The sequence below is a fragment of the Porites lutea genome, chromosome 7 (genome assembly GCF_958299795.1).
Source record: "Porites lutea chromosome 7, jaPorLute2.1, whole genome shotgun sequence".
In the NCBI taxonomy this organism is placed as follows: domain Eukaryota; kingdom Metazoa; phylum Cnidaria; class Anthozoa; order Scleractinia; family Poritidae; genus Porites; species Porites lutea.
Window position 1 is genome coordinate 25,164,318 of NC_133207.1, and position 22,963 is coordinate 25,187,280.

The window sequence follows — 22,963 nt, forward strand, 5'->3', positions numbered from 1 at the left end:
TTTCACGCACCTTTGTAGAGCTTTGTATGGGTACGCCATATTGGTGTACCGTTTTGGTCCACCAATATGGCCGCCGGAAATCAACAAAACATCTGGAGTTCACTTTTTCTATAAAAGCTCTTTCTTTTCACTCGAGAACCAGCCTACGTGCGCATAAACATATCCTCTAATACTTGAAATGGTTATACTGCTGAAAATCAAGAGGAGAGACTTTTTTCAACGAGACAGCATTCCTGTTTTGGTGTCACGCACAGTGAAAACTCGGAAGTTCAAATTGCTGTATTTTCGAAATGAAACATGCTACAGGAATGGAAACTTGTGCAAAGATTTATTTTTTGTTTATCTCTAACCTAGTGTAAATAAGAATTCGTAAAACCTCGCTGTTTTGACTTAACAATTTGATGACGTCACTGTGAAAACCATCTATAGGAACTTGATTTTGAAATAAAAACGGTGGTTCTAATGCTCGTTTATGAGCATCAGCACCTTGTTTTCACGAAATAAAAATTATATCTCACTAAACTGGTAGATGATAAAATGATGTTCCATTAAAATGTCAAAGAGTGACAAATGGTTTTAAGAAACAGACGTTTCGGAGGTATAACCCTTCAATGTCGCACCGCAGAGGATCGGGAAGATAACCACACAGCAAGCAAAACAAGCAAATTAAATGAGGTTGGGTGTATTTTATTGTAAATTCTAGCGAGTATTTGTCTTCTGGAATCTTTCGCAAAACAAGAACTGATACGCGTGCAAGACTTCATGTACAAGACTTCGCAACTGGTAAGAATCCTCCTTTATCCTAAAGTTGCTCCATCTCCTCCTATAGATTATGGTTTTCACAGTGACGTCATCAAATATTCTAAAGTCAAAATAGCGAGGTTTTACGAATTCTTATTTATACTATGTTGAAGATAAAAAAAAAAAATCTTTGTACAAGTTTCCATTCCCATAGCATGTTTCATTTCGAAAATACAGCAATCTAAACTTCCAATTTTTCATAGTGCGTGGGTGCGTGACACCATAGTTAATTGAGTGGAATGGTTATGAAACCCGTCAGACTCCTTTGTTATATGTTTTTGTGGACCTGAAAGTGCACAACGTTCAAAAGAATTCCTATCATTTTGATCGTATTGACCAATAAAAACGTTGCATTAATTTATTCCGTAACAATTTGCCAACAGAAAACAAAGGATTGTGCACTTTCACTGTACTTCCAACATAAACTGCAGCACTGTTGTTTTTATCATTGATGTTTGCCGCTTTTCATAACCAGTCTCCTCTAATAACTATGGTGACACCAAAATAGGAATACTGTCTTGTTGAAAAAGTCTCTCCTCTTGATTTTCAACAGTATACCCATTTCAAGTATTAGAAGATATGTTTATGCGCACGCCTGATGCGCACGTATACAAAGAAAGTTGGGCGAGTGAAACGAGTCTCGCGCGTTCTCGCGAGACTCGCTTCGCTTGCCCAAATAGGAGAGCTTGCTCGCAGGCAAAAGAAAGAGCTTTTATAGAAAAAGTGAACTCCAGGTGTTTTTGCGGGTGTTTTTGTTGATTTCCGGCGGCCATATTGGTGCAACAAAACGGTACACCAATATGGCGTCTCTATACGAAGCTCTAGGTACAAAGGTGCATGAAATGTTTCGGCCAATAACTCAGAAACTGTAGGCCACAAAGACCTGACTTGGACAAATTGTTTATATATTAGTGTTTTGTAATATTTCATTTTCTTGGCCTCTTCCACTGGATGGTTTCCAATTTATTTCTTTGTTGCGTGACAGTGAAAATGATCTATATCAAGCATTCGTGCATGAACCAACAGAGTAATTCTAGCCAAAGTATGGAATTGCCTTCCACTTGAAATACGCAAACTCCCGAGGACCGCTTTTAACCCATTCGCCCCTGAACCGCCCGTAACCGCCCGTGCGGATCCAGGTCCTTTCTACCCTTTGTGACGTCATCAGTTTTAACGGTCAAGGACAACTTTCTTCGCTAACTTGTGCAGAGTGAAGAGATCTTTCAAACCATGCCAGAATGAGCACAATTCAGTCAACGACACTGGAGAAAGAAGCAAAAAACCACGTGACATTGACCAGAAAATCTCCATGAAAATCTTGTTCCATTGCTCACCTACCTTTCCTTTCACCTAATCCTAAGATCCTAAAACCTTTCCTAAAAACCCTTCCCACCAAAATGAAGTCTACTAAATGCCCAGCAAGAGAAAGAAAAATGAGGCAAGTAAAGCGAAAAAAGAAGGGAGGAGAGAAAGCGAAAAGTAAAAGTCAAGCCCGGGGGGGTACTCCCTTATAAGGGCTTAATGGGGACGTGCGGCCAGCCAGGGTATGTTTTTCGGGATTTTTGTCTTAAACAGGGTATCGAATTTATCATTTTTTGTCTTAATCAGGGTATTAAATTTATCATTTTTTGTCTTAATCAGGGTATTGATTTGTCAATTTTTGTCTTAACCAGGATATCTTTTCTTGGACGATAAACAGCAAAATTTTTACAAGCTCTAATGTTAATTAAATGTCTTAAACAGGGTACCAAAAATCGGAATTCTGTCTTAAACAGGGTAGGAAAATCAGCGACATTTGTCTTCAACAGGGTCAGAGTATGAGGGGCCGCGCCGCACCTCCCCACCCAGGGATATATCGAGTACCCCCCGGGAAGTCAAGACTGCTGTGTGTCGCGATCCCGAGTCGATGTGGTGGATCGTTCGGGAGACGCCGTTACTACCTGAGTGCCACAGTTGTAGAATTAACTGAACTCTTTATACGTAGATTCTTTACATTTACTTTATAGCACGTGGTGGAAAAACTACGACAACAAGATCAAAGACTACAATAAATATACGGCTCGAATTCGGAAACTAAAACGAATAAAACATTGAAAACACAATCACTTACGCTGTCCAACTCCTAGCGATGCGCTAAAGAAACGGTAAAATCAAAAGGAAAAGGTTACTCCAACAGATGAAAAGCTACTCCAACAAAGATTATAAACTCCGAATCGATCTCTTAACTCCACGTGCCTAATTTAAGCTATCCTATTACATTAACAGTCAGTGAATCAACAATAATTAACTAAAAAGGGAAGCGAGCGTGACTCGCGTAACACTGTGTCACACCCAAAAACTCTAAATTTTGCTTTTTGCGCATGCCCGAACTTCGCAAGCTGATTTTTTGGATCTGGATCAGAAGGCCGCGAAGTGTACAACCTGTAAACCGGTTTGTGGTAAGTTTTAGCTCTTTATAGCACGACAGTGACCAGAAAACCACTCGACTAGCTTCAAAACGCGTTTTTCGGCAAAATCTCCAGGAGCGAATGGGTTAAGCAAAGTACCAAGCTTTTTGAAAAAAATCCACTTTTCAGCATAAAACAACCAAATCTGTCTATTTCATGTAAAATCAGGTGAAAAAGTCGGTAAAAGGCCATTTTTAGGTTTTCTGATTAAATAAAAAATTCCAGATCTGCTCTTTCAAATTTTTGACGCCGAAGACAGTTATGTTGACTCACCCGAGGCTCTGCTGAATAGAATAGCGAACAGCAGTCATAACTAAAATCTACAATAAAGTAATCCTATAGTAATAAATTAAATTAACTGAAAGAGCCATAAGTACTATACTTCTTTTCAACTAACGGTTTGTATTACACATTCTATGCAACAATTTCCTTTCATTTATATCACTGCGAGCGAATGTTAATTGTTGTTTTTGTTTTTGACACTCCGCCTCGATAAGCTATGCTAACTGCGGTTTGTCAGTGTTTGTAATATTGTTCTTTTAAAACGGAATAAAGTGTTGCTGTTGTTGTCACCGAAGTGAATTGACTGAGAGAGAGACTGTGAAAACCAGTCTGTGCCCAGTCTTTCGAAAGGTGGATAACGCTATCCTCTGGATAAATCTCTTTCCAGTGGATAACGCAATTGATTTCCCTCTACGATACAAAGAGGTCTTTGTGGAGGAGAGAGGCCATCGGGAGGGCTGGAGAGGGAGGATTTATCCGGTGGATGTCTGAAAAACTGGGCCCCTAGTAATGGCCCATGAGGTTGTACGGCGGAAAAATTCATAAATTGGCGCCAATTTTTTCACGATGGTCGGTTGCTAGGGCTTTTCGTCCCGCAACTTCGTAAATTCAATTTTTGGCTCACAGAGCAGTATTTTATATTCCAAATGAAGCAAGACATAAAAACATCTTAATTAGAGAAAAATTTTCTTTAAATTTTTACCATTGTAAAGGTATTTTTGACGTTTCTTGAAAGTATGACGTCATAAGTGACGCCTATTTTTAGTAACAACATTAAAAACTTGCAAAGCAGTGTTCAAAACATTACAGACATTTTTGCTGCAGAAAAAGAATATGTATAGTGAAAACCCCATCTCAATTCGATAAAATGGCGTAAAGTTACAGCTAATAAAAGAAATCAAATTTTTCCCCACATGACCATATATGGTCAAAATTAGGGGGATTTTAAACGCGAGAACAATGAATGTATTGTCACAGGAGCAAGTTGCATAAAATAAAAATTGTAGTTTTTTCTACTTACTTTTTTTTACTTATGTGCCGCTATGACGCGTTTTCGTTACGAAATACGTCATTCTGACGTCAAAATGACGTATTTCGTGACGAAATACGTGTCATAGCACCACATACCCTAAGTAGAAAAAACTACAATTTTGATTTCATGTAACTTTGTCCTTGCTCCTGTTTCAATAATACCCCTAATTTTGACCATATATGGTCATTTGGGGGAAATTTGAATTTCTTTAATTAGCTGTAACTTTAGTCCTTTTTATCCGATTGAGATGGGGTTTTTACTAGAAATCATAAAATTCTATACAGAAAACTAATGTAAAATTTTTACCATTTCTTTCCTAAATTTTTGTTCTGATGCCAAATTTGGACATGATATATGACGTCACAACAGACGTCACATGGGATGAAAGAAAAACCAATAAACAGGTAATTTATCAAACTACTTCCCTGCCAAGTTTCGTCACATTCGATGCATTCTAATCCTGTCTATGGCGTAAAACTCTAAGTTTTGAGAGGTATTTGGGAGGAAAAGCCCTAGCAACCGACCACCGTGTTTTATCGATTTCCCATCCCCCTTTGCGAGTCATTCCCCCAGTCGAGGAAGGCAAGATGGCGGGCAGTGTGAGGAACACGGCAAATCTTTTCGAACAGCAAGACAGAGAGGAACTTTTAGAGCTTAATTCTTATAATTCAGGTGGATTTAGGTTCAAGGGAAGTGAAAGCAGCGCACTTTGTCTTCTAAACAAGCTGAGACTCGAAGGAGAAGGGGGTTTTTGCGACGTGACCCTGGAAGTGGACGGAAGACAATTGGCGACTCATCGATGTGTTTTGGCGGCAAGCAGCCAATTTTTTTATACCATGTTTCACAGTGGTATGAAAGAATCAAATCAAACACTCCTTAAGTTGCATTCAGTTAGTTTTGACTCCATGTCGCTCATTCTTGATTATTTTTACACGCGAGAGATTGTTATAAACTACGACATTGTGTTGGAGTTGCTAAACACTGCAAGCTTTCTTCTTGTCACTCCAGTGAAAAAGGCGTGCATTCAGATTCTCAACAATCAGCTTAGCATTGAAAATTGTTTCAGTATTCTACAAGTAGCCGAGCTGTTTTGCGCAAGTGAACTTGCGAAAAGGGCAAGCAACTATATTAAAGAGAACTTCTTCTCTGCGGTGAACAACGAAGAATTTGTTTCCATTTCAAAAAAGAGTCTGATTGACTTTATATCCAGTGATGAAATTCAAGTGGAAAGGGAGGAAGAGGTCTACCAAGCTGTACTGAAGTGGGTGAAGTATGATGAAGAAAATCGTATCTCAGATTTACCTGAATTACTAAGCCATCTCAGAGGGAAGTCCTTGCCTAAAGGATTCCTGAAATCGGAGATGTCGAAAGAGCCAATACTTGCTACCTTCTCCAGTCTGGTAGAATCTTCCAAGAGGAAGATCAAAACAAAATGGACAAAGAAGAAACGTGGAAAGCAAACAGGGGCAGATGACAAACCAGAAGCTGAGAGGACAAGAACGTCTACAGAATTGCATAATGTCATGATTGGGATTAGTTCTGCACCGTATGGTTCCCGCAAGGCATTCTGTTATGATTTGGACAAGGAAGAAACATTTGTTTTATCAGATTACCCCAATATGCATGTTGATCCAGAACTGGCAGTTATTGGACGGTCTCTGTACATAATAGGTGGGAGTAAACTTTTCAATGGTGTTCCCACAAGATTAAGTGCTCTGTGTCTTGATGAGGTAAAGAATCAGAGGAAGCCTTCATTTAGCATCATCAGTATGGACCAAGAATGGGAGACTAAAGCACCTTGTAAAGTTAGCAGAATAAAAGCTTCCCTGGCACAACTTAATGGGCTGCTGTATTACATAGGTGGATGGCTTGAAGATGGCAGTTGCTGTAACACAGTGGAGTGTTACAATCCAGAAATGGATGAGTGGGTGTACTGTGCCAGCTTAAACACTTCCAGATCTAGGTCAGGCTGTGTGACAGGGAATGGTCACATTTACATCATTGGTGGTGAAACTGATCCTATAGCAGAGAGTTCAGAAACATTTCTTTCAAGTGTTGAGAGGTTTGTTTGAGTTAAATAAGAATTTCATCCCTTTTTTCTCACCCACTAGAGAAGCAAATGGCAAGATCTAGGCTCACTGCACAGAAATCACTAGATTGATGCCATTTTTATCCATAACAATAATGTTTTGAGCTGCTTTATCTGCTCATTTCCTATTTTGAGAATTTTTCAACTTGAATCTGACATTATTTTGCTCTTTGCTGTAAATGTGATTGATCACATGATCAACTTTTCAGTAAACACACAAACAGTTCATTTTTGAAAAATTTTGTTAGTACAAGCTGAAAGAGTATATTAAAATATGGTAACCCTGAGAATTTTCAGCCGTATGCCTCAAAAGTAGTGATTGCAACAGCTGCTGAAAGTTGGAAGCATTTGTATGGGGAAAACAACTTTTGCCATCCAGTCACACTTGCATGATTTCCACACAAATCCTTGTAATTTGGAAATTTTCAAAACTGTCATGAAATATTTCCTTAAGCATTACAGGGCTCAAATCTCCTTTTAATTGATAACAGGGAATTTGAGCCCTTAAATGTGTAAATGAAAGATTTAATGACAGTTTAAAAATTTTAGAATTTACAAGGATTTGTATGGAAACCCACAGGTAGCCCAAGCTTGTTATGAGAACCTTTAGCAAAATTACCCATTTAGCTAATTAATAATTATTTGTACGGCAAAAATTATAAGGTATTGTATGAGAATTATCCTACAGTTTTTCTCCATAATTGAGCGGAATGTACATTAAATTTTTCCTTTTAAGGTTGCATTTAGTATTTTCTTATGTTTATTTGTGTGTTGACTGCGTTTCATGCCTGTTGGGATCCCAAGAACCCGAGAACAGTGCTACTCTTCTAGGCTAATCAATGATTCATACAGCAAGAAAATTATAAGGTGTTGCATGAGAAATATTCTTTTCTCACTAAATTAATAAAATGTACATTGAATATCACTTTGAAGCTTACCTTTAGCCTTTTCTTGTTTTTCTTTGTATTCTGACTGCATTTCAGACCTCCTAGGCACTGTTTAATTCCTTTTTATGTGGGTCAGTTTTTGCTGAGATGACAGTACTCTGCTTTGCTCTCCGCGGCAATATATTCCATGACATTTGTGTCATGGAGACAATTCCACCAGAAACAGTTGTTCTGATAAAAAATGTGCATTTTCCATCATTCACATCGCCAAAATTCCCATTTTGAAGGACCTAAATTGACAATGAAGTGGACAATACACAGCCATGGTTAAGGAAGTCGAGATCAGCCCCGCAACAGACTCTAACTGTCAAGTCGACAATTTCAAACCGACAAGGGATGGCAGGGTCAAATTGTTCAACCATCAAAATACAATTGGAGCATTTAGCCTACTGGGCACAGTAACTGGTGTTTCCCTTCTAAAATAGCACTCCAGGGTCGCGGAAGTCAAGCATCGCGTGTCAGCTATGTAGTGACATGTTGCACTTGGTTGATGTCTACTCTTCTTTTGAAAAAGCCTTTGACGATGGTTTTTTATGTATGATGTAGAAAAAAATATGGCAATAACAGTTGTAGCTGTAAAAAGAAAAATCAAAAGATTGCATTGTTTCTCATTGAACATGCACTTACAAAGTATTTCATTCTGGAAAACAACTTTGTGTTGATTTTCCTGTTCTGGCTTGTCCACTAACTAACAGATTATGACCCAATGAGACACAGTTCAACACACCCCTTTGTTCATTTGTTAGACTGAAATGAAATTTGCCTTGCAAAATGAAATATTTTTTAAACAATGCAATCTTTTGATTTTTTAACTCATGGGTACGCGTGAGCGTACCACGAGTTATTGCAGGGACAGAGATATGCAAATGAGTCACTCGCTCACTCGTAGTAGACGCACTTCGTAATTAATCGGGTCCGAACTCGAGAACGTGAAGATCTATCGTTTCCAAAGAAGCACACGCTCGCTGAAGTTCGGAAGCATCAAATTCCTCGCTGAGAGCGTGCATCGTGCGCTACAGCACGGTTAGGATAGACGTTTTACCAAATTTAAGACACGCAGGAATCTTTCAAATTATTACGATTCAAAAGCCTTTGACCCATCCAGGCGTTAAACTTGACGAGAAGATGAGCGTTTGCTCTTCGACTCCTTCAACTTCGACGCTGGCTTGATCTCCTACCTTGTAGTAGTGTAGTAGGTTACGTGTATGAATGAGTTTATCGCGGTCAGTATAAAACGCGGACTGCGGATGGGGTATAAAATACGGACTATAAAAATGTATGGTAAATAAAGGCACTTCTTCTTCTTCTTCTTCTTCTTAAGGACTCCCCAAGATCACGGGGGGAAATGGATGTGAGTTTGAGCATTACCTTTAAAATAACAGCGGAAATCGAGATAAGAAAACATAAGCTTGTGTTTTCTGTTTTACTTCGTGGGGGAGTTGTGTCGGCTTTGTATTGCATATGTTCTTTCATTGCCATGAAATGCGTTTACATTGTTTTTTACTGTCAGTAGCCTGGTCTCAATTAGCCTAAATTTCATCCGATTGCCTCAAGTCGTTTTTTTCAATCGGTTAAGTATGGTTAGATCGTTTGCCCCAGTCGTTTGCCGGCGGAAGTTCCATGGAAAAGGCATTAAACTTGAAACTTTTCGCAAAATCATGTGAACATCCTCAATGGCATAGTGGCTATGTGAAGTCGGGTCAACCCGAAGGTTCCGGGTTCATATTCTGCTAAGGACTTTCTTTTTCCCTTCTTCCTTTTTTTTTGTTTTTGTTTTGTCTTGTTTGCTTATTTGTTTTGCTGTTTTTTTTTTTGTTGTTTTTAAATATAAACTTAAATAACTGTTACTAAAGTGCAATAAACAGCAAGAAAGGTATTGTGTTTCCAGGACAAGGATAGTATATTTGTAATCTGAATTTCTATCATTTCCTAATATTGACTGTGGGAAAACCAGAGGTGATAACTAATTGATTATTTTCTAAACAACGTACCCACGAGTTGACAAATAGTCTTTCTTTGATTGTTTACAGCCGCAACTGTTATTGCAATATTTTTTTTTCAGCCGCCATTGCAATATGTATTGCTACTTTATTGGGATATACGGCTGAAAATTCTCAGGTTACCTAATTTAAATATGCTCTTTCAGCTTGTGCTAACAAAAGTGAACTTTTTTCGTGTTTACCGAAAGTTGATCACATGATCACAGTCTTGCAAAGAGCCTTTTCTTACAAAGTTTCTCATCCAAGTTTCTTGAACCTGTTGGTCTTTAATATGTTTGTAGGTATGATCCAGAAAAGGATACATGGTCATTTGTTGCCAGTGTGAATCTAGGAAGGGTACTGCCAAGCTCTGTATGCTTGAATGGCAAGATCTATGTGATCGGGGGACGTACATCCAGTATATACTCAACCCCTACCTGTGAAGTGTATTTTCCTAATACTGACGAGTGGCAGTTCATTGCAAGTCTCCCTTACCTTGATCCTGGATGCATTGAAGTTATTGTAGTAAAGAACCAGATTATGGTGGCTTTGATGCCTGACGTAACTCTCGATTTCTCTCACAATGCTGTAAAGTACAATGTGCGGGCTAATGCATGGCAAAAGGTAGAGCATTTTGGTCCAAGTAACAAGCAAGCATCTTTTACTCTCTGCACCACTAAGCTGCCTGCAATGATCCTGCAAAGGCTGCCCAAAGCACTATTTTTAGAAGACTTTTTTGAAGAAGATAGTGAAAATGATATGGAAGATGATTCTTACAGAAGTGACAGCGATGACAGTTCAAGTGGGTTTATGGGGTGGGCTAATGAATCCAGTGATGATGAAGCCTACTGGTAAACAGTTTAACCTTTTAACTCCTAATATCCTCATACAAATTCTCCTGACTGATCTTTATACATTTCCTCAGAGCATAAGTTGAGAGAATTTGATAAAAGATCAAAATATTTTCCCTTTGGGATTATTTGATAAATTCTCTTTACCTTTTTCTCTTGTTTATCGAAATTCTTAGAAGAAAGTTGATGTTCCATTTGAACTCTTGGGTCCAACAGGGTTAAATGCTTCCCTTAAATTGGAGGAATTGAAGTGCCATGTTTTATTTACTTGGGGAGGTTTTAAATGTGGCTCAATCAAGTATTTCATTTGTAAATCTTAAAGTTTACCAGTTAACTATGGGTACTTGTTTTAACCATCATGAAATTATAGGGCGTTTTCACTCATGTGGCCAGCATCTATGCTAATTTATTGGAACAATGAAAGTTTTTGAATAAGAAAAGAGTTCAACTCCTGCAGGATTAGTTTGGAACACCAACGTGGCCACCATTTCATTGTTATGGAACACCAATATGGCCATTGTGATGTCTGTGAAAACGCTTTATAAGGAAGTAGTCTTCATTTGTCACTGATGTTTTAGGTAGTGCGCTAGTATAAGTTTCCTGAGCAATAATAGTTCTGAAAGTTCCATTAGAATGCACTCAAGCAATGCAGTGAAGATATGGGTGTTCCAATGAAAGAAACTTCACCATATAGAACTGTCAATAACTTGAAATGTTGCTATTGACTGATGTTGTAAGGAGATGTTCAATTATGGTCACTTGGGGAGGTTAGAGGGTCGTGCCTCCTACAACTGGTGACAAAATTATTGGTTTAGACACATTACTCTGAAGGACTTTTCTCTTGGTTCGCTGTCCCTTCCACACTGCCTCTAGACAATATTTTCCTGCAGTTCAGGGTATGTGTAAAAGAAAATGCAAAGAAAACTACACCATTGTCCCAACAATAATTCTTCTGTTGCCAATTATAGCCCAAAAATATCCTTGCACAGCTTCTGACTGAGTTGTCAAAGTAGCTCTCAGGGAAATCTGAACACATACAGTAAAAGTGAGTGTGCAGGTTTCAGACCAATTTAAGGCTTAAATACTAATGCAGTTTAATGTCTAAGGTTTTTAGTGGAATTTTTGTTTCCCATTGATGTATTCAGTAGCAAGTGTTTATAAAAATAATAGTTAGACAATGTTACGCTGCTTTCATTTTTCTTGCCATGTTGAAAATACTTTGCACTTATGTGACTTACTGTTTGCAAATTGCATCAACAATTCTGCAGCTTGAGCTTGCTTCAATTGCCAAAGCCTTAGAACTTTTTCAGTAAACTTAGCTAACTATCAGGGTGTTGTGTTTTATGATAATCAACAATTATTCCATGAGTGGGCTTTGGATATGAGATGGCAGATAGCCAACAAGGCACGAAGTGCTGAGTTGGCTATAATCATCTCATATCTAACAAGCTTAAGTGTGAGTGGAATAATTGTTTTATTAAAAATGCTCACAAAATATTGAGAATTCTTCCCGACTTTATTTGTAAAAACAAGCGATTTTCAGCTTGTTTTTTATTTTGAGCAGATGTGTACAGTTACCATATTTGTAAAGCATGGTATAGTGGCTCATATACCATGATGGCTAAGCCAATCACAGCTCTAGAATTGCATTATCCAATGATTCATTTTTTAATAATACTTATTAGTTGGAAAATTATGGGTAGAGAAAGTTACGCCTTTGATATATATAGAGAGAGTTATATTTTTGAAATGCTCCTGTTTAGAAATAGCAGTTACAAATTCAAAAGGATTCAGTGAATTTTTAAAGTAAAATGTATTTTTAAGAGTTTTATATTACATGATATATGATATGAAGTTTTTAAGTGTTATGGTAGTCATTCATTCATTCATAGTTTATTTTGTAAAGCAGGTTAAGTTAAAAGGCAGCTAAAGCTGATGTGGACCTGCTGATAAACTATCTATTGATGATATACAAATAAAATTAAAAAAAAAAAAAAGATGTACAGAAAATAGTTATATAAAAATAATAAGTACACAGTAGTAAGATAAAAGACTAAAAGTTAAGAACAATTAAAATACTTTTTCATCTTGTTGAAATTTATATTGTCGAACAGGGGTCTGTTTTTCTTAAGAAGCTTTTTAAAAATGTTTAGACTTGTTGCTCTTTTTAAATTGTCTGGAATGGAGTTCCAAATCAAAGCTCCCCTATATCTTGATGAATTCCTGCCCACCTCTAGGTTAAATTGGGGAACCTGAAACTTAATGCTATTGCGTAGATCATAACAGTTGAAAGTTGACATAAAGAGAAGAAATTACTTCTAAATAACGAAATGACATGTTAGTGAACAACAAATATGTGTCATCGTTGGTCATGAGTGTTGTAATACAAAATTAGGGACAACAGCAATCTTGGAAAACTGTTACGCACAGGGGCGGATCTAGGGGGAGGGTGCACACCCCCCCCCCTCCCTGAGATGAAATGCGGTTATCTAATATAACTGGTATTCTGCAAAAAAAAAACTATATGGTTTATTGGTGTTGAAGTAGAGCAAGAGACGAGTGCACCCCCTCCTAAAAAAAATCCCGGATCTGCCCCTGACGCAGAACAGCTCCCAAAATACCCACATGCAATTCATTTAAATCTTCAATTCTGTTTCTCCATCCATTCCTGTCACGGTTCACAGTGAAAATGAAAATGTTGGCTAATCTGACCTTCAGAAATGAGAATAAATGCTTTTCAACGTAACACCTTGAGTTGAAAAGCTTTTTCATTACGGTTCGCAGCATTGTTTTCCCCCTCTTTCTGGTGGCACGGTTGCATCTGGTTCTTCCGCGACTACTGCCCGGGGCGTTTGCCGAACTGAAACCTCTTTTGTCCAAGGAACTTTGCTCTTTTAAAGAGGAGCTTAAGAGGCAGAACCATGAAAGATGGTCCATTAACCAGGCCGTCAAGAAAATCCGCTTAGAGAACTCGGCTCGCCATTCTTTCAACTCCAAAGGTAATCAGGAACAGTTTTATCATCAAGAGAACTGTCGCTACTTTTTTCGACAGCGCTATTCAATCCCTTCATTCTGGAAAACCCCTCGAGGTCAGGAATGTCTTAGAGGAAGATAAGAATTTTGTCGCTGCTCGTTCGAAGTATATAGTTCTCGCAGATCTGCACGGTTGAGAACGATTCTGATGAGGAAAGGAATCGCAAGGTTCTTGAAAAGTCAAAGGGAGAAGAAAAAGGCTAAGAAGGCCAATAAATTTAAACCAAACTCAAGGCGTCTCTCTCCTAGATATTCTAACGATTCCGCTGCTTTCCTTCTATGAGCAGCTGCTTCCTCTGCGGTAAGCCAGGCCGTTCCTGGAGAAGCTGCTATCGTTCAAGGAACTCGCCCGCCTCTGGCAGCAATGCCGGCTACTCTCGGCAACGCCAGTTGGTTCAGTTACCTTCGCCGCGAACCATCATGCCCGCCATTGAGTCAAGTCAAGCTGGTCAAGGATCTAAGTAATGAGGTTTGATATTGAGGATCTGTCTCTGTACGATGATGCTGGTGAAGCTGATTTTATTGATGTATTTGACTTCAAAAACGCTGAGGTGATCGAGGATTCTTCTCCAGAGCAGTCTGTTCAAGGTCGTATTGCTGCCCTGACGAGGCATGGTGGTTCAGTAATTTGCCCTTGTCTTCCAGTAAGCCGAAGCAGCAGTTCTTGGCTGAGAAAACAGCCACCGCATGGGATTTCCAACCATCTGGATTATTACTGTGCTTTCTAGAATGCCACAAGCTAGGGGACCGGTCATTATTTATGTGGGGGGGGGGGGGGGGGGTGGGGGGGAAAAATCATGGGGTGGGCCAGGCCTATTTTTTTTAGAGAAAAGGGGTGGGCCGGAAGAGAATTTAACGATGATTGGGAGTGGGTCATTGTGTGTTTTGTAAAGGATCACACTCACTACAACTCATGTGGAAGATCTAAATAAATTCTAATGCAATGCTGGACATAAAATATGACACAACTGGATGTCATATGTAGTTATCCAACCTAAGTGTCAATGAGATCCGTAAGCAAGAGCGAAGAAAAGAAAGCAAGTTCGAGCCTTAAAAGATGTACATTGCTATGACTGGAAAACACTTGTAGAGAAGGGGGAGCTTGACACTCTGAAAGCCCCCGAGTTGGACAAATATATTGAGCATAATAAACTTAGCAATAACGGAAAGAAAATCGACAAAATCAATCGAATCAATCTACATTTCCTTCAAGCGTCAGTGTTGGTGAGGACAGTGATGAGAGTGACAGTGACAATGACCTTGTTTTGTGTGATGAAAGTGAAAGTAAAAGTGAATCAGATGATGACAGTCATACTGTAACAATACAAGAAGGCACATCAACAAGAAGTGGCCGCAGGGTAGGACACTGGTCCACAAGATATGCTGATTTCGTTCAGTGAACAGGAACTCCTTATAGAGGTATAGATTGAAGGGGGTTGGGGGTGGGTCACCTCTTACATAAAGTTATATGGGGGTGGGTCAAGAATTAACTAATGGGCTTAAAGGGGTGGGTCACGTTTTTTCTTTCATGCTAAAACGAAAAAAATCCCCCCCACCCCCCCACATAAATAATGACCGGTCCCTAGGGAAGGTACGTTTTTTGGGGGGGGGGGGTGGGTCGGGGTATTTTAGAATTGTTTGCGAAAAAAGTCGTGGCCTTCCCACTTCCTGGAATGGATTAATGCATGACCCTTCAGAATACCCAAACAAAAACATCTGACCCTCCCCCCCCCCCTACCTATCCAAGACAAAAATAACCGGAAGTGAAAATAACAAACTGGAAGTGTTACTCATATAACCACGTTCATCTGCGCACAAAGTAGTTAATTGCGTGGGGTGTGATTGTACGGTGAAAACTTGAAAATGGGCAAGGATGTACGAGGAATAGAAAGAGGGAAATGTGCTTGTGGTGAATGCGAGGATTTCATGAGGTCAGATGGAGCAACTTGTGGCTATTGTGGCTGTTTGCCGACTCGCCATTCTAAGAAGGATGCCCGCCACTCCTCTGACTCTTTTGGTGGGACATCGGCTGCGGGAACAAGTGAAAGAGCAAGTCCAGAGAAGTGGAAAGATGAAGGCCTAGGGTGGTTCCCGAAGTTGTCGGTTTAAGCCCGAGTAGCTTAAGTGAAGAATCCTCACCGGAGACTAATTTTATACCAGCTAGAACCCCGCGCGGAAACATCAAAATCTGGGCGAAAGCGGACACAGGTCGAGAGAGACAATTATGTTAGTTGGGAGAAGATAGTTTTTTGATAAAAAAATTTTCGACACCTTTAAATAATTTGGATTAATCTTGACTGGAAGCTTTGCTTGTATATACAAAATAGAAGCGACCTGGAGTAATTTCTTCCTTGCCAAAAAAACTGCGACCCTCCCCCGGTTGAGAATAAAACAGCTTTGACCCTCCCCAATTTGTAAAAAATTTACTAAGGACCCTCCCCTCCGAAGCCTTGGCCCACCCACCCCAATAAAAAACGTACCTTTCCTTACCTGACCAAAGAGAGGGGACGATACCGATTCACAATGTGAAGTCAGGTTGTTACTGTTCTCCTCTTCCGTTAAGAAACATTTAAATGCTTGAATCGAAATGAGAGACATTTGAGGGCAGTACCACTCGTTAATATATTCCCTAGATCAAATTTACTCATTTAGTTTCTATAAATCTGGATAAATCGAAACAGCCACCTTAGACGTAGTGTAAGGAGAAATTTCTCGTGAATTCTTTATTTGCTTAAATATTCCCTTTGAAGTTCTTTTAGCAGTAATTTACTTTGCATTGAGATGTTTTAGTTCTTTAAAATTATACATGCCACATTTTACTTCACTGTTGACTTTTAAAAAGATAACTAGTTTCTTAATAATTATACAGCTTAGTCACTGAACAACTCAGTGGTGTATCAGACCTTCAGACTTGGGGAGGGGGGGGGGGGGGGGGATGGGGCAACGCTACTGCAACAGGACCTTTTTCTAGCCTGAGACCATGCTCCGCAGTGTGGAAAGAGTCAAAATGGGGTGAAATAGGAAAAATATCGCCGAGCGGAGAGGAGGCCGATTTTTTTCTCCTTTTGCCCCCAATGCGGAGCCTGGTGCCAGGCTAACCTTTCTCCTGTTTAAATACCAATTGTCTGTAGTTTTTATAGTTTTGACAATTTAAGGAATCCTGAGCAACTGAAACTCAAATTCTTTTGCACGGCTTTAGCGCTGAATCTTTGTAAATTTCCGAAATTTATTTGCTTGACTGACATTGAATTTGAAGTCATTTAACCTAGCCAATTAGGCTAACTTTGACAACTTTGTCCAGATTTGTTTTCCGTTTTCAGCTGATTTTATACAGCCTTCTTTCTATTTGTTTTGTGATGATGTAATAAGTTGATCGGTTAGTATAAATAGAGCACTGTTATCCCATTTTTTCGATCTACATGACTGTGTGATTTTCATAGATGATTTACATGACTGTAGGATATGCTTGTACACTCTTTTTTTTCTGTAAGAATATATTTTATAAGAATATCGAGGCTGAAATTTGGGAAATCTTAAGAATACTCTAAGAATAAACTCCAGGCTGAGATTTTGAAAAGGATATAATTTCGTGTGGTGAAAATCTGTAAATACAGTACAAATATAGGTTTTCAATTTATTCCTTTCTTTAAACGGCAAAACTAGCTAACTATATTTAACAAAACTATAATTGATACCTTAATATATTCTAAAACGGAAATGTCATAAGCTATAATTAAGAATAATACAAGAATATTTACAGCCTAAAATCGGCGGAAAAATAAGAATATTCAGCCTGGCCCGGGAAAACAATATTCTTATTAAAAAAAGAGTGTATGCAGTTTACATTTACGTCCACGAGCTGAAGGTTAAACTGTTACGTTAAAGTCCAGGTTTGAGTGCTGTCCTGTCTCCAGTTTTAGCAGATCCGTAGTCCCTGGAATAGTGACGAGTTCAAGTCCCGCTAGCCAAGCGAGTTGCAGAGTTTGTTTTCTCATTTGTTGTTCATAACGCTCGTTTTCCCCGATTTGGGGATGGCCTGGTAATGAGGTTGTATGGCGGGAAAATTTATAAATTGGCGCCAATGTTTTTATCGCTTTTCCCATCCCGCTTTGCGAGTCAATGACCCAGTCGAAGAAGGCAAGATGGCCGGCAGTGTGAGGAACACGGAAAATCTTTTCGAACAGCAAGACAGAGAGAAACTTTCAGAGCTTAATTTTTATGGTTCAGGTGGAATTAGGTTCAAGGGAAGTGAAAGCATCGCACTTTCTCTTCTAAACAAGCTGAGACTCGAGGGAGAAGAAGGGGGTTTTTGCGACGTGACCCTGGAAGTAGAGGGAAGACAATTGGCCACTCATCGATGTGTTTTGGCGGCAAGCAGCCAATTTTTTTATACCATGTTTAACAGTGGTATGAAAGAATCAAACCAAACACTCCTTAAGTTGCATTCAGTTAGTTTTGACTCCATGTCGCTCATTCTTGATTATTTTTACACGCGAGAGATTGTTATAAACGACGACAACGTGTTGGAGTTGCTCAACACTGCAAGCTTTCTTCTTGTCACTCCAGTGAAAAAGGCGTGCATTCAGATTCTGAACAAACAGCTTAGCATTGAAAATTGTTTCAGTATTCTACAAGTAGCCGAACAGTTTGGCGCAAGTGAACTTGCGAAAAGGGCAAGCAACTCTATTAAAGAGAACTTCTTCTCTGCGGTGAACAACGAAGAATTTGTTTCCATTTCAAAAAAGAGTCTGATCAATTTCATATCTAGTGATGAAATTCAAGTGGAAAGGGAGGAAGAGGTCTACCAAGCTGTACTGAAGTGGGTGAAGTATGATGAAGAAAGTCGTGTCTCAGATTTACCTGAATTACTAATCCATCTGAGAGGGAAGTCGTTGCCTAAAGGATTCCTGAAATCGGAGATGTCGAAAGAGCCAATACTTGCTACCTTCTCCAGTCTGTTAGGATCTTCCAAGAGGAAGATCAAAACAAAATGGACAAAGAAGAAACGTGGAAAGCAAACAGGGGCAGATGACAAACCACAAGCTGAGAGGACAAGACCATCCACTGAACTGCATAATGTCATGATTGGGATTAGTGCTGTGCTATATGGTTCCTGCAAGGTATTCTGTTATGATTTGGACAAGGAAGAAACATTTGTTTTATCAGATTATCCTAATATGCATGTTGGTCCAGAATTGGCAGTTATTGGACGGTCTCTGTACATAATAGGTGAGTGTAAAATTTTCAATGGTAGTCCCACGAGATTAAGCACTCTGTGTCTCAATGAGGTGAAGAATCAGGAGAAGTCTTCTTTTAGCTTCAGTATGCACCCACAATGGGAGACTAAGACACCTTGTAAAGTGAGCAGAGCAAGGGCTTCCTTGGCACAACTTAATGGGCTGCTGTATTATACTGGTGGATCGCTTGAAGATGGCAGTTGCTGTAACACTGTGGAGTGTTACAATCCAGAAATGGATGATTGGGTGTTCTGTGCCAGCTTAAACACTTCTAGATCTAGGTCAGGCTGCGTGACAGGGAATGGTCACATTTACATCATTGGTGGTGGAACCGCTCATTTATTGGAGAATTCAGATTTTTTTTCAAGTGTTGAGAGGTTTGTTTGAGTTAAATAAGAATTTTCTCACTTTTTTCTCATCCATGCCACTAGGCAAGCAAATGGCAAGATCTAAGCTCACTGCACAGAAATCACTAGATTGATGCCATTTTTATCCATAAAAATTGTTTTGAGCTGCTTTATTTGCCCATTTCCTATTTGGAGAATTTCTCCACTTGAATCTTATGTTTGCTGTAAAGTTCAAGTTTATGGTAGCATAAACTGATGTTAATAAACCTGAGATTATTTCCTACGAATGCAAACATGTTGACATACTAGCAACAACCATATCTCTGTTCTGTTGTCACACAATGTTCAACATTTGAAAGCTTTTTTACTAAGTAACTGTAGATACTAGTCAAAAGTACGAGAAAGAACAATGAACAGTAACTAGTTGTTTGATTTCAATGTATCCTTCTCCTTTGGCAAAGTCCACTGTAACTTAGCATGATCTATTTTCTTAACTCCACAAGGGTTCCATCCATGTTATCACATGCTGATCACACACATGTGCTCCTCTTTGTGCCATACAATGTCCTTTCCCAGCCAGTTTTCCTAGGGCTTTGGTCCATTCACGACTGGGCCTCACCCTGGAGACTGATAAGTACTCCTGCCAGGGTTGCTACCCCTGGTACCACTCGATCTTGTCTCCCCCCAGGAGGGTTTCTCTCCTGGTCACCTTACCCCTAGATTTAAGTGCTTCCCTTGCCACCAGAATTTTGGGCATTACTTTCTTATGTGTTTTCTGTGTGGTATCTGGCGTAGAAAATTTATGCAAACCCACTGCTAATGGAAGAGTTTAGTAATGTGATTGTAAATCTCCCTAATGTTTCACTCAGCTCTGCCTTGGAGCTAAGTGAAACATAACCCTAACAGCAGGTTAAACCCTAATAGCTACTTAGGAAATGACTTAAAGTCGGCTTTTTCTAAGTTGTCAATGAGTATTTTTGGAGATGTGCATAATATAAAAAATATTACATAACGCACACATGTTGTTGATCAAAATGTAATTTAGCTTAAAGTACTTTCAATGTAAGTTGTTTTAGAATATAAAATAGTTCAACAATTCTTGCAAAGTTCCTCATCCAATTATCTTGAACCTGTGGTACTTTTAAATACCTTTGTAGGTATGATCCAGAAAAGGATACATGGTCATTTGTTGCCAGTATGAATCAAGCAAGGGTGCTGCCAAGCTCTGTATTTTTGAATGGCAAGATCTATGTGATTGGGGGACGTACCTTCAGTGCAACTGGTATAACCTCAACCCCTACGTGTGAAGTGTATTCTCCTAATACTGACGAGTGGCATTTCATTGCAAGTCTCCCTTACCCTGATCCTGGGTGCAATAACATTATTGTAGTAAAGAACCAGATCATAGTGCCTTTGATGCCTGATGTAACTTTTGACTTCTCCCATGATGCTGTTAAATACAATGTGCGGACTAATACTTGGCGAAAGGTAGAGCATTTTGGTCCAAGCAGCAAGCAGGCATGTTTTACTCTCTGTATCACTAAGCTGCCTGCAATGATCCTGCAAAGGCTGCCCGAAGCACCGTTTTCAGACGATGTGTTTGGAGAAGATAGTGAAAATGATATGGAAGATGATTCTTACAGAAGTGACAGCGATGACAGTTTAAGTTTCTTTGGATGGCATGCATTGCATGGGTTTATGGATTGGGCCAATGGTTCCAGTGATGATGAAGCCTACTGGTAAACAGTTTAACCTTTTAACTCCTAATATCCTCATACAAATTCTCCTGACTGATCTTTATACATTTCCTCAGGGCATAAGTTGAGAGAATTTGATAAAAGATCAAAATATTTTCCCTTTGGGATCATTTGATAAATTCTCTTTACCTTGAAATTCTTAGAAGAAAGTTGATGTTCCATTTTAACTCTTGGGACCTACAGGGTTAAATGCTTCCCTTAATTTGGAGGACTTGAAGTGCCATGTTTTATTTACTTGGGGAGGTTTTAAATGTATCTCAATCAAGTATTTCATTTGTAAATCTTAAAGTTTTCCAGTTAGCTATGGGTACTTGTTTTAACCATCATGAAATTATAGGGCATTTTCACTCATGTGGCCAGCATCTATGCTAATTTATTGGAACACTGAAAGTTTTTGCATAAGAAAAGAGTTCAACTCCCACAGGATTAGTTTAGAACACCAACATGGCCACCATTTCAGTGTTATGGAACACCAATATGGCCGTTGTGATGTCTGTGAAAATGCTTTATAAGGAAGTAGTCTTCATTTGGCACTGATGTTTTAGGTAGTGTGCTAGTATAAGTTTCCTAAGCAATAATAGTTCTGAAAGTTCCATTAGAATACACTCAAGCAATGCAGTGAAGATATGGGTGTTCCAATGAAAGAAACTCCACCATATAGAACTGTCAATAACTTGAAATGTTACTATTGACTGATATTGTAAGGAGAAGTTCAGTTATGCTCACTTGTGGAGGTTAGAGGGTGGTGCCTCCTACAGCTGGTGACAAAATTATTGGTTTAGGCACATTACTCTGAAGGACATTCCCCTTGGTTTGCTGTCCCTTCCTCACTGCCTCTGGAAATATTGTCCTGCAGTTCAGGGTATGTGTCAAAAAAAAAAAAGAAAACCATATCATTGTCCCTACAATAATTCTTTTGTTTCCAGTTGTAGCACAAAAATATCCTTGCATAGCTTCTGACTAAGCTGTCAAAGTAGCTGTCAGGGAAACCTGAACACATAAAGTAGAGGTGATCGTGCAGGTTTCAGACCAATTTAACCCTTTAAGCCCCAGTATCCACATACAAATTCTCCAGACTGATCTCCTTACATTTCCTTTAAGAATGAGTTTAGAGAATTTGATAAAAGATCAAGGCATTTTCCCTTAGGTGATCATTTTATTAATTCTCATAACCTAATCTCTTGACATTGTATGGATATCATTAAGAGAAAATTGACGTTAGACACTATTGGGACTTAAAGGGTTAAGGCTTTAATTCTGAAGCAGTTGAATGTCTTAAGGTTTTAAGTGAAATTTCTGTTTACCATTAATTTACATGTTGTAGTTAATTGTTTATCTCAGATAATTTTTGTTTTTCTTTTGTTTTTGGGCATGGTAATGTATGCTAATGAAGTTGAAATAACAAAAATTACCTGAGATAAAACATTAACCATACAACTAGCAAGGATTTATAAAATAGTTAGACAATGTTATGCTGCTTTCTATTACTACTACTTACTACTATTTGTGATTATTTTAATTTAAAAATTAGGGTTAGTAAGGTAATTAGTTTGTTGAGCGTTACTTCAGGTAAATAACTTTTACATTCATGTTTGATGAATTTATATTTTGAAAAATTATCGGTGGAGAAAGTAACACCTATGATTTATAGAGTTATATTTTTTAAAATGTTATATTTAGAAACAGCAGTGAGAAATTCAAAAGGATGCAGTGAAGTTTTAAAGTAAATACTCTGTTTTTAAGAGCCTTTTAGAGCGGTTTTCATTTGAGTGTCGAAAAGTAATTGGTTTTGCACTTTCTACACGATGCGATTGGCTTAAAAGATTCGCACCACCTTTTCATCCAATCAGAAGTAAAACCAAAGCCAATTGTGACGCGCTCGCATGCATTTTCCCGCCCTTTGCGTCAGCCACATGTAATTACTTCGAGTTTTGATTGGTTCAATGCATTGTCTGTGTCCTATGTGATTGGCCAGAGTAATTACTTTGGTTTTGGTTTTACGACACTCAAACGAAAACCACTCTATTACATGATATGAAGTTTTAATTGTTGTGGTAGTCTCGTCCATTCCGTGTAAAGTATCCAAATACTTCATTTGAAAGTTGTCATAAAGATAAAAAAATCTTACTTCTAAATAACAAAATGACATTTTAGTGAAAA

General features: G+C 38.7%; 2 protein-coding genes across 3 annotated transcripts; both read left to right on the forward strand.

The window, feature by feature from the left end:
- The first annotated feature begins 4,978 nt into the window (after positions 1-4,978).
- Positions 4,979-22,572, forward strand: LOC140944948 (kelch repeat and BTB domain-containing protein 2-like). Of its 2 annotated transcripts, XR_012166710.1 has the most exons (3): positions 4,979-6,625; positions 9,881-11,504; positions 22,052-22,572. XR_012166710.1 is itself a non-coding variant. In XM_073394056.1 (2 exons), the coding sequence occupies exons 1-2, from the start codon at positions 5,151-5,153 to the stop codon at positions 10,431-10,433; spliced, it is 2,028 nt and encodes a 675-aa protein (XP_073250157.1). In that variant the 5' UTR covers positions 4,979-5,150; the 3' UTR covers positions 10,434-12,530. The 2 variants fall into 2 exon arrangements, 1 of the variants encoding a protein (XP_073250157.1); XM_073394056.1 differs by lacking the exon at positions 22,052-22,572 and having other exon boundaries at positions 9,881-12,530.
- LOC140944947 (kelch repeat and BTB domain-containing protein 2-like) lies at positions 17,595-22,053 on the forward strand. Its single transcript, XM_073394055.1, has 2 exons — positions 17,595-19,076; positions 20,204-22,053. Exons 1-2 carry the CDS (start codon positions 17,605-17,607, stop codon positions 20,787-20,789), a joined length of 2,058 nt encoding a protein of 685 aa, XP_073250156.1. The 5' UTR covers positions 17,595-17,604; the 3' UTR covers positions 20,790-22,053.
- Positions 22,573-22,963: the final 391 nt, after the last annotated feature.

Coding starts and splice junctions, on each gene's coding strand:
- LOC140944948 (XM_073394056.1), top strand. CDS start 5,151: ATGGCGGGCAGTGTGAGGAACACGGCAAATCTTTTCGAACAGCAAGAC. Junction 6,626..9,880: donor TTTCTTTCAAGTGTTGAGAG/GTTTGTTTGAGT, acceptor ATATGTTTGTAG/GTATGATCCAGAAAAGGATA.
- LOC140944947 (XM_073394055.1), top strand. CDS start 17,605: ATGGCCGGCAGTGTGAGGAACACGGAAAATCTTTTCGAACAGCAAGAC. Junction 19,077..20,203: donor TTTTTTTCAAGTGTTGAGAG/GTTTGTTTGAGT, acceptor ATACCTTTGTAG/GTATGATCCAGAAAAGGATA.